At 46.3% G+C, this 11,649-nt stretch overlaps 1 protein-coding gene across 1 annotated transcript in view; it reads right to left on the bottom strand.

Moving 5' to 3' along the window:
• Positions 1 to 8,423: 8,423 nt before the first annotated feature.
• Positions 8,424 to 11,649, bottom strand: part of ABCC4 (ATP binding cassette subfamily C member 4) — a 205,236-nt gene continuing 202,010 nt past the window's right edge. The window contains exon 31 of the mRNA XM_036011227.1: positions 8,424 to 9,173. Within this exon, the coding sequence (XP_035867120.1) occupies positions 9,066 to 9,173 (108 nt within the window). The 3' untranslated portion in view covers positions 8,424 to 9,065. The remainder of the gene's footprint in view (positions 9,174 to 11,649) is intronic.

The raw sequence follows: 11,649 nt of genomic DNA, 5'->3' as shown, positions 1-11,649 counted from the left end.
TTAAGAGATCACAGAAGGCTGTGTCTTGCCTGTGCAAAAAGTACTTTTGTTAGCAGGCGGCACCTTGGCTCCCGCCCCGGGCTAGACTGCCTCCGTGAAACTTGGAGGGAGCTGTGTGAACCGCAGCCACAACCTAGAACTTGTCTGGTGATTTTTATAGAACACGTCGAGTCATCTCTTGCTTATCGCAATGCGGACTTTTTGCTCTGTGGATGAGCTGTGGGAAGGGTTTTTTTTTTACTTTTTATTTTGGAAAAAAATGTAAATCTACATCAAAGTTGCAGTAACAGTACAATGAACCGCTGTGTATCTTCCATGTAGGGTCACACCCTCATTTTCCCAACATGTGCTTTCCCACTTCACAGACAGACACATATGGTTTTTGATCCAGGATCATGTCTATAACAAAAATGATTGCATGTATGTGCTATATATCATACATAACACATGGTCATTTTTGCAGAACCATTTGAGAGTAAGTTGCAGATATCATAACCTTTCACCACTAAATACATAGTGTATGTTTCCTAAAAAAACATTCTCTTGCATAACCATGGTGCAATGAGTAAATTCAGGAAACGTAACATTGGTACAATCCTATTATTTACCATTTATACACTTCTCATGCAAAGTTTACCAATGATCTCAGCACTACCTTTTATTACTTTTTTTTTTTTAGCTCCAGGATCACATGATGTCTTTAATTGTCTTCTCTTTTCAGTATCCACTTAATCTGAAACACTTCCTTACCCTTTGTCGTTTTGTAGCATGCCCTCTGTTTGAGTTTGACTGCTGATTTGATTTAGACCATGCTTTTCCCCTTCAGCGGGGGAGGCGGGGACAGCACACAGACGGCACTGTCACCGCCTGCACACCAGGCGGCCAGAACGGCGGTCGGTCCGTCCCTGGTGCTGTCAACCCGGGTCACCAGGTTAGGGCGGTGCCTGCTGGATTTTTCCGCTTTAAAGATATGATTTCCCACCTTATCAACTAATTAACCAGGGAAGATACTGTGAGTCTAGGAAAATGCTGTCTCCCCTCCCCAGCCTCTGTATCTATCTAGTAGCCAATGATGGGTTTTGTTTGATTCTGACAATGGTGGATGCGATGCAGTATTTTTGCTCAATCCTTTTACATTTATTAGTTGGCATTGTACAGAAAAAAAAGAGCTTTTTCCTTTATTTCTCATGTATCTTATCAGATTCAATATGGACTCGAGGATTTTTGAAAATTCCTTGTTGTCAAATGGAGAGTTTCCAAATCTTCGACCCTTTGTTGGCCGTTCCTTCCTTACGCACGGCACTCCCCATGTGACGTGCACTGGGCCTCACAGAGACGCAGTTTCCTACGTCTAGGTGGTCTGCAAAATTTAATTTTAGAAGTTTTGCACGTAATGCCCTCCCAAATTAAATATGATTAGCTTCTGGACTGAACGCTGTTTTGGAATACCTGAAGGTCCCATGCATTGGGATGGATAACTCTGAGTTGGCTGGTTTTAGGAGCACGGACGCTGAGCGACAGACTGAAATTGTTGAGGACCGTCCAGCGGAAGCTTTCTGTGAAACAGTGTGAGTGCATCCGGGTCCTGATCTTGGTTCTTCTCGAAAAAACTATAGGATCCCAGTGTTGACTCCCCAGGCAAGGCAGACGGGAGGAAGCCCTGTGGGGCGGGGGCGTGTTATTTCTTTTATTGTTATTTTTAAGTTCTAAATGCAAGTAAACATGTTTCTCTTGGCTTTTCAACACACACTGCTATTTTAGTTTTGGGGAGGAAATAAGGTTACTGCTCCTTAGAACATGGGATTTAAAAAGCAAAAGCTCAGTTAACCGATACTCTTTCTGTTTTTTAAAGGAAGATCGATAGCTTACACATAGAACCTTACGTCTCCGAAGGTTTTGTCAAGTGACCTGATGTGTTCCTGGGTCCCCTCCCGACAAGACCGTGCCGGAGACACGAGAACACGGTGGGTGTAAACATTGCCCGTATATGCAATATGTTGTTCTTCAAATACCTTCTAGACTGAAGGGGGGATGCCTCTAATCCTGAACAGGAATTTGGTTTTAATTTTTATTAAATATTAATATTTAATAAATAATGGTGATTAAATATTAAATTTATTGTATCTATTAAGTATTGGTAATTTATAGTAGAGCCTCTTGAGAGCCTGTGGGGCCTCTTTTTATACATAAATATCATGGCATAATTTTTGCCTGATACGGTAACAGTTTATAAAGAGGCTGATGTTGATTGAGAGCTAACTGCATCTTCAGCATTATTCTAAAGCAGCGCTTCTCAGCTGGGAAGAAGAGTCAGATTTATTCAATTATTTATAATGTTCAACCCATTGCAAGCTAACAAATGGTTCTCCTGCACGAGGCTAGTGTGCAGCTCCAGGCTCACGCACCTCCACGGGCAAGTTCAATGCTCCAGCTGGCCTCTAGCCTGTTCAACAAGGTCCCACCAACCCTGAGTCTGCAGGTCATGGCCACATCAAGTGGCTAAACAGTTTCTCATTTTCTTGAAATTCTTACTTACAAACAGCTCACGGACCAACAGCAGCCGACAGGCCATACGCTGTGTCACTGCCTTATGTCATCTTTGCGACAGCCCTGTAAGAAAACCACTACCTCTGTCTCAGTCTCACAGAGAGGAAGCAGGGTGTGCTTTCCGACCCGAAGAGCCCGCAATCAGCAGGCAGAAGAACGTGAGTCCACACCCAGGCAGCCAGTACTCAGAGGAGCCGGTGTATGAACCTGGAAAACCGACTCCAGAGCTTGTGCTCCTCCGCGTCCTCTGGCTTCATTTTATCCATTTGTGAAGTAAGAACAGTGTGGTTTAGGCCATCAGATGAGGACTCCTCCAAGAGTCTACGAGCCTACCGTCCTCCAGCTGTCTTGGTGGAAGAGGGAACGCTCTCCTTGCCCAAGGGTAATGATTCCATCCTGTTTCTTTGGATGCTCTTGGCCCACGGTCATCCCAACCGAAGCAACTGTGCAAGGGCAGGAACTATAGCCACCTTACAGAGGACGCAGCTGAGGTTTCTGAGAGGCTGAGACACTCACCCAAGCATGCAACTAAGGCCACGTGCCGACAGGACGACCCTGTTCCGTTTTTTGTCAAGGGTGGTGTCAGTTTATCGCCCTGGCATGTACGGCTGGCTAGTGCCTTCCTTTCATCCTCCAGCATCCCACTTTGGAGGACACGTTCTTTGGTCACTCCCATTGCTGGCCAGGGCAGGGACAGAACTGGCAGGCTGATCTGGGTGACTGACTCCAAGCCCCGGACTTTCTATTATCCAAGGCTACCTCTTCAAATTTCAAAATGATAAAGTCTATAAGACTATTTTCTTAGTCATTATTCATTCACTTAGCAAACACCGAGCACCCACTATGTGACAGACACAGTGCTGGAAGATTTAATTAAAAAACGCACGGGGCACAGCTCAAGTCTTTAGAAGCACATCATTTAGGGAGGAAACAGATCACCTGTGAATGCTCGTAGTCAGGGCAGCCTACGCAATTGGCAGGGCCCAGCGCCAGGTGGGAAAAGCAGGCCCTTTGTTTAAACATGAACGAAGATGGTGACAAAAGGAAACTGAACTGAGTGTGGTTGTGTTTAATGAATGAAGGGCAGTTGGGGTATTGCAGGAATGCATAGGAATGCATTACCTAGGATGCAGGCTGACTTGAAGATGGTTTTCTAACATCCGTGAAAACCAGGCTGACCCTCGGCATGAAGGTGTATCCCCTCCATGGACTTTCTTCTGTTTTTCAGACTACAGGGTGTTGTGGAGAACCACTTAATCGGTCATTTTGACTTAAACGTCATCATCACCCAGGATTCTCTCCCCCTGGCTCTGTGACACACTGTGGGGGGCACGGAGATGGGCTGCCCAGGTCTCCCTTCAAGGACCCGTTGCCCCAGCTGCCTGAGGTGTAGCCCAGCAGGCAGCCTTAGCCACCAGCATTTTGGGGGACAGCCTGCAGGCAACAGCTAGTCAAGGGGGAGGTCTTGAATGAAGACCCAGCCACGGGCAGGACAACGCTCCCGGGCCACGTTAGCTCCGGAGCTCACAGTGGTATCGGCTAAGGTTGTCCGGCCAGCCCTTCTGCTTGATTTTTCCCTCAGCCCTACCCTGCTCCTTCCCTCTGGGTCTCAAAAGTGTCAGTCCCAAAGGTACCCCCTAATGAACATCCTGAACATTAATCTCCATCTCAGCCTGCATACCAGAGAACCAAACTGCAACAGGAATCAAGAGAGTCCAGTAATTGCAGAGGATTTTTACTCGAACATTATTTGTACACATCCTTTATTTCTAAAGCCGCAAACCGAATATAAAAGTGGAAAGAAGGACTGTGTGTGTGTAAATGTGCTTACCTTTTGGTTTAAAATCCTGTTTGATAAAGATCAACATGTACCATTAAAACACAGACACCACATTTTGTGGAAATTAACCCAAGAATTTATTACATTTCTTGAGGAAACCTGTAACTATTTTTCAGCCTGTCTGCCTGTGGGATAATACAGTTCATAACTCTGATACTTTGGGAATAGAATTTTTTTTGACACACTTCCAATTTTAGGTCATTTGTTAATGAAACTACATTGACTATAAACACGGCTTTTAGAACTTTTTTTGGTTTAATTTGAACTTTCTCAGTTTTCTTCATTCTAAGGATTCCTTCCCCATCATTCTGTTTACTCAGTTATAAGCATGCCCTTCCATGAAAAGACACTGCTCCATTACAGAACTTCAAGGAAGTTTTCTCTTGAGATGTGGGGTCCAGAATGTCGTACAGTTTTCGAGGTAAAGGTGAATGTTGAACTTCACCTTCCAAAACAGAATTGGTTATGTGAAGTGACTTACATATGCAGGTGCTAAGCCTCACACACTTCACTGCAACAGATTCTGAACATCGCTGACTTTTCAGAATTCGATACGGAACAAATGCTGAGGTTTGAGGAGAGGGGCTTCGGTCTCTCCAGACCGCCAGAAAGGAGAACACGGATCTTGTCAGCTTACATGGGGACATGGTAACCTGTCGATGAGTTAACAGTGAACTCGTCCATTGTCCCAACACTTAGTAGGTCTAACTCACCGCCTCCTGCAATTGGTGTAGGCTGTTTCTTCACAAGACACCAACCATTTACGGTGCTGTCAAAAGCATTCTAGCATTCGATTTTGTTTGCGTCTCATTCACACAAATGCGAATGACAGAAGAGTGTAAGAGGAAACTTTTGGGGGTGATGGGCAAGTTTATTAGACAGATCGTGGTGGCTGCATGGGTGTGCTCTTCCCTCCAACCTCATCAAGTTGTAGACATTAAATATGTACAGTCTTTGTATGTCTAATCATACCTCAGTAAAGTGGCTTTAAAAAAAACAGAACTTAGAAAATCCTTATTGCTCCTCATTTTGGTACTTATCCTGGGATTGAAGAGAGCAAGTGTGATTCGTTTCATTAATCAGAGAGGACAGAGACCCTGACCCCTCGTGTACCAAGGCCTTCAAGACAGGCCATTCGCAGTGGACCACATGACAACTCAACAGACTCCTAGTTTAAGCAGAAATTATTTCCCAGATGCAGATGAGTCCATTTTAGATGATTAAGCCTCTGAATTTGAGGAAGATTCTAAAAGAAAAGCAGTCAGAGAACTTTGTTTCCAGTTAGCTCAGTTGGGAAGTACAACCTACAACAGAAAAGTATAGCAAATAAGCAAAGAGCCCAGTACTGTTCTAACTGCCATCTGGCCCCACCAGAGTCTTGTACACACCCCAGAAGTTCCCCTTGTATTTCCCCGAATTGCTACCACCTTCCCAAGGTGAAGAACCATTCTGACTCTGAACACTGTAGTTCAGTCGTAACCATGTTTGAGCTTTGTATAAATGGAATATAAACATTCTTTGGGGTCCAGCTTAAGTTTCTGAGATTCACCTGTGTCATTGATGTCATTGAATGGCTTTCATTGACATCAATGAACTCCAATTGCTTTGGAGTTTCTATCATGTGAGAGTTTGTTTTCTTTCTGTTGTCAATGAGCATTTGGGTTATTTCCAGTTTGAGGCTATTAGAAATCACGTTTCTAGGAACATCCTTGGACACAACATCTCTTGGAGCACAAGCGTGTGCATTTGGAGCAGAATGAATGGATCACACGGTGTGTAGCTTGAGTCAATGTCATCCAACTGGTTTCCCAAGTCATTTTCTCAAAATACACATTTTAATAGACACAGTAGTTACAGGGGAAATGGAGTCAGTCGGGCTCCCTCCGACGTCTGGGTGACTGTAACCTAGCAGTATTCATGTAACCTTGAGCATGGCCCCCATGCACAAAACCAAACTGTTATATAACGTTTTGGCATCCTGCCAGCTTCGTATGCATTTAGTATACAAAGGAGTAGGGATTTCCCGTGGTGTGACTGGTGGCTTGCAGCGTGTGTATCACCCCACCCTGGAATAACAGGCATGTCAGGTAACCCAACAGCTCCACAAATTTTTCTTCTGTCTGCTTGAGTCCTGTGAATCTGCCTGACCTTGACCACTTACGTGGCACATGAGAGTTCCCACTGCTCCACTGGCCCCTGACTGGTATGCTCCACCCTTCTAGTGGGTGTCTAGTGGTGGTGTCTCATTGTGGTTTCAATGTGCATTTTCCTGGTAACTGACAAGAGTGAGCACTTTTCCAGTTATTGGCCATTTGGATATTCTCTTTTGTGAAGTCTCTGTGTCTACTCCTCTAACTGGGCTTTCTGTGTTTTCATGAATGCTAGGGGTTCCTCAGGTTCTAAGTACTGGTTCCCAGACTTCAGTCTGCACCAGGATCACCCCTTTTGGGCTCATGAAGACACAGAGTACTGGTCCCCACCCCCAGAGGTTATGATTTGGGAGACACGGGGTGAGAAACAAGAACCTGTACTTCCAACAAGTTCCCAGTGAAGCTAAAGCTGCTGGTCCAGGAACTCTACTTGGAGAACCTGGTTCTGCAGTGTTTTAAATGGAGCAGCGACAGGTGATTCTTGTTAGTCTAGGACAAAGCCACCTTTCAAAAAAACAAAAACCTCAACAATCTAGCACTTGTTCAAACACAGGGCATAAGTTAACACTCTCGCCTTGTTCCTGCACGTGGTGCAACTGCGTTTGCTCCAATAGCAACCACGTTACCCTGCCTGAAAACCACCCACCCGCTGAGGACATTCGGTCCACCTCATGTCTGCATCAAGAGGTCCTGTCAGTCACGGAAGGCATCTCAGGGGAACCCGGTGACTTCCAACACGGCAAGGGCACGGGCCGGCAACCCCTCGAAGAACAGCAGCACACAGCTCTACGTGGAGATGAAAACTGTCGTTTATTTCAACTGGATTTTGTTTCATTAAAAACTCTTATGATGACAGTAAAAATCAAATAGGAACATTTTTAAACTGCCTTTAACCTCTACAGACAAACTAAACACACATACATTTCCAGTATTTCCATGTTTCAACAAACCTCATGGCTACCATCGCTGTCGACCCAGTCTCCTGAAATACTAACCTTGACTGTTAAACAGCTGACTGCTTCGCTGGACTGGACACTGGCCATGGTATTTCTAGATAGAAAATGTCCAACAGCTACAGCTACTGCACTTCAGATATTTTGGTAGTTAGCTCTGTGTATGTGTGTGTGTGTGTGTGTGTGTGTGTGTGTGTGTGTGTTTTAAGGCTTGATTCAATAAAACATTTGTTTCTGTTGAAGAGTCCAAAAACCTGCCCTATGAAGGCACGGAGGTATTCCTATATGCAACTTGGGGGTGGCTATCCCTTATTCTGAGAGGTAATGAGAGTCCACTTCAAACCATCACAGTCCAGTCTTCAGTAACTTGACCTCAAGATACTAGAGCCATCAGCATCAAGAAAAACGGAAGAGCCACAGTTCAGGGAGAGCGCAGAAGGCCCCGGGATGAGGTGTGACTTCCTCATTTGCTAATCAGAACGGCCTAAACAAACTGCTGCTCGTGGTCGAAAGGCAACTCCCGTAACCCGGGCAGGCTCACACACACGGGAGCCTTCTGGGTGCGTCCTGAGAGGGCACTGTGTGATCGCGGTCACGGTCTGCAGGGATTTTCGCTGTCTTTCTCACCAACGCAGCACAGCCCCTGCGGGCAGGTTAGAGGGAAGTTCGCTGAAGGCTACACCCCAAGGTTTACAGCGAGCCGGAGGGCGGCCGGCAGAAACCCAGACGAGAGCAGTGCTCCCTATTCAGGAGTTACTGCTGGCATCTCCGCCTCTCTTCGACAGCACCGGCCTAACGCCCCAACAGCGACCACGGCCGACTCACACAGATGCAAAGATGAACAGTGACCGCACTTGGGTCCTTCATCGTTACGTCATCATCTACAGGCGCTTCTATCTTGACAAAGCATTATTTTTCTCTTCCTTTTCTTTCGGAACATGTAATTAAATACTGCCTTTCTATATTTTAATGATACACATTTTTGGGGGGCAGGTGGGGGAGAATATACTCTCCCTACTATAATGCCACTTATACCGAAGCATATTTTTTGTTTTTCCTATAGTTTTATCTGTGCTCTTTGAGCCGGAGGCCTGTGGGGGGAAAACAATGGATCCTAGGTACGCTGAAGAAAGTGGTAAGACAACGTGGTGATGTCACATAGTTTTCAAGTAAACAGAATCCCTGATAGAACTGGGAAGTAGTATGTAATTTGGCGGGGGGGGAGGGGGGGTAAAAAAAAAGTATCTTTTTCAATGTTGTCTTGCACCTCACAAAATGAGTCTTGGGTCTGAGTCTCTTAAGGCACAAAACCTGGTAGAAAGCTGTTGTTGGTGGCCTGCACTTCTGATTTAGTTATGAAAAAAAATACTATAACATATAAATATAAATATAAATAATAAGTCACTTTGATAGAGCTTGAGATCATTGGATGAAGTTGGAGGAAAAATCCAAATAAACTGACATCTTGTATGTGCAAGTAGTTGGTGCTAGTGTAAAAAAAAAGTTTAGTGTAGTTCAGACAGTGCAAAAATATTGGAAAAATGTCTTCGGAACAGGCTTGACCTCGTGGTGGCATCACAGGGATGTCTCAAAAATAGCCAGGGCTGAGGTCTGGCCGTTAGACGCGTTCACAACCACAGGGCCGTTCTGGGTAATATCCGGATAATTCCTTCTGAAGTACACCTGTAAGAAAAGGAGAAAAAGACAGGCATTGAAAGAACACGTTTACAGTTTTCAAGTCCTTCTTCCTAAGGCAATGCATTTCTCTGTCCACTTCTGTCTGTGAAGCGAACTCCCATCACTCATGGAAGCACAATTAAAAAAAAAATACAGGGACGCATTCATTCTGTAAAGGAAGCAGCCCCATTAAAATCCCTCACCGGGGCCGGGCTGAACCCCAGACAACCTGTAGGTCCACTTGAGTTCTGATCGTTCCGATCCACAGATAGGTTTTATCGCTATGTTAAATTGATAAGCAGAGTCATTTTACTGACTCAAAACCCGGAGATAAATTAAAAACGGGGGGTGACAAAGAGGACGGCGCATCCAGTGTCTGCACAAGGGTTTCTCATTTTCACACACAAAACGAGCACAATGGGTTCGGATGTTAATATCGGGTTGTAATCCCTGTATTTTACAAACTCTGATGGACAAGCATTGAAACGCCGGCGTGTATGTATGAAACATCCCGGCGTTTAATTTGCGCGGCAGAGCAGTTACACGGCCTATAGAAATGTGATCTGGGGACAGTGGGCGCGGTAATGAAAAGAGAAGCAAAGCCTTAACAATGACTCAACCAAGCAACTTCTCTCAAAATGGGAGATGATACCGAATAATAGGACGGTTCTTTGCCGGGCCTTTGAGTTCCTGCATTCTACCAATTTCTAGCTGAACCGGGGAGAGATACAGGCTCCCTGATAAACGTATAATCAGGACATAAAGGAAATGAAATGCTGTCAAGTTCCTCTGTTCCGCAATCATCAGTTTTTAGCGGCTGTATCGTATCTCGGTTCCTTGACAGATGCGCATGACAAAATGAAATAATGTCACGACTCGGGAGCCCTTATCTCAAAATGTGTTTGGGTGAAAAAGGCCTTCAAATGTAATTTTTTTTTCCCCAAAGACGAATGTGAAAAGTTTTGCGTGAGTCTTTAAAACAGAAAACGTGCCATCTATCTGAGGCTGACAAGTGTCACGAGCCGGGTCCCCTCGGCACACGGTTCCGGGTCTCTTTCAGAAAACCCGGCTGCACATCCGTTCGTGGGTGCTGCCAACACAGTCATCACGGGGACAATGGCCTCCGCGCACAAACATGAAAAGCGCCGAGACAGCCGCCTTCCGATGGAGTGTCCCCTCCCGTTCCCTTGTTGCTGGCATACTTGCTGTTCCCAACACATCCCTGCGTGTGACATACTAGATGCTGTCACTTTACGGAGAAAAACAGGAAATCCTTCCGCAATGCTGGGACCCTGCCGGGTGGACCCTGAGGCTGCTCCCACGGAAAAGCACGTATTTAAAAATACAGTTTCTACTGGGGGCTCACGTATATCGTCTCCCTCCTCCACGTTTTAAAGGTAGCCAGACTTTGTGTCGTTGTAGTTTATGTACTCTAAAAAAACCACATTTCTTGGTGAAATTACAAACAGCCAGAAGGCCCTTCTCGCTCCCAGGCTACCTTGGCGGCTGCCCTTGGTGGGGGACCCAAGGCAGGAGGTCGGTGGCTGCCAAGATGACAAGAGTCACTGGAGTCGACCGCCTGGAGGCTCCGACTCCTTACAAAAGTGGAAAGCTCCTGCCGGGGCACAGGCCGACCCTGACGGCGACGAGATGAGGCGGAGCGAGAGGGGTCACCCTCGCCCACCACTGTCCTGCCGTGAGGACATCGGAGGGAGAGGACCAGCCACGCTGGCCAAGCCCGGGGTCCGTCACCACGGAACCGGGCACAGCGTGTGGACAGCAACACCGCAGAGTGTGCACACGGCTGTCATTGACCCAGGTGACCCTGCTGCCATCAGCAGCACGCCAGGACAGACGGGTGGGGTGGGGGCATCGTGTAGCATTGTTCTTGAGTAACACTGGCCAGCGCTCGGTTTACAAAAATAAACACATAAAAATAAATAAAAATTGCCCGAAGGATAAGTGGAAAGTCATTTCATTTTCTACTGCCTGACTGTCCTCCTCAAATAAGCCAATTAATTCCTTTCCCCGTGACCCTCTTAATGCAATGTATTCAATAAAGGGTGTGTCATCATCAGCAACTGTCCACTAAAATGGTCTCAGCTTCATGGCCGGAAGTGCTAGAAACTGAACACTGAAAACGGGCTTCCTGTGTATAAATCCTTTATTTGGCCTTCCCTTTTCTCGTCTGTTGCCAAGTTTCCTAAGACCCTCTGCCCGCCAGCAGAGGGGCAGACGGCGGCTGGCTCGCGGTGCGGGTCGGGCAGGGAGCTGCCAGGACTGAACGCTTGCGCTTGCGCGAGGGGCCCTTGTGCACAGGCTAGGCCTGCGGAGGGGGCCAATCTCAGCTCTCTGTTCTGGGGCTCACGGCTGATCCCAGAAAAATCGCTCCACCTCTCTCCATCCTGGCTGCCTCATCTGGGAAATGAGACAATGCCTTACCTCACAGAACTAATTAATGGCTACAGACTGCGCGCTGAAC

The sequence above is a fragment of the Phyllostomus discolor genome, chromosome 11, assembly GCF_004126475.2.
Source record: "Phyllostomus discolor isolate MPI-MPIP mPhyDis1 chromosome 11, mPhyDis1.pri.v3, whole genome shotgun sequence".
NCBI classification, from domain to species: Eukaryota; Metazoa; Chordata; class Mammalia; order Chiroptera; family Phyllostomidae; genus Phyllostomus; species Phyllostomus discolor.
The sequence above is the reverse complement of the archived record's forward strand: the minus strand, read 5'-3'. Positions and strand labels throughout refer to the sequence as shown.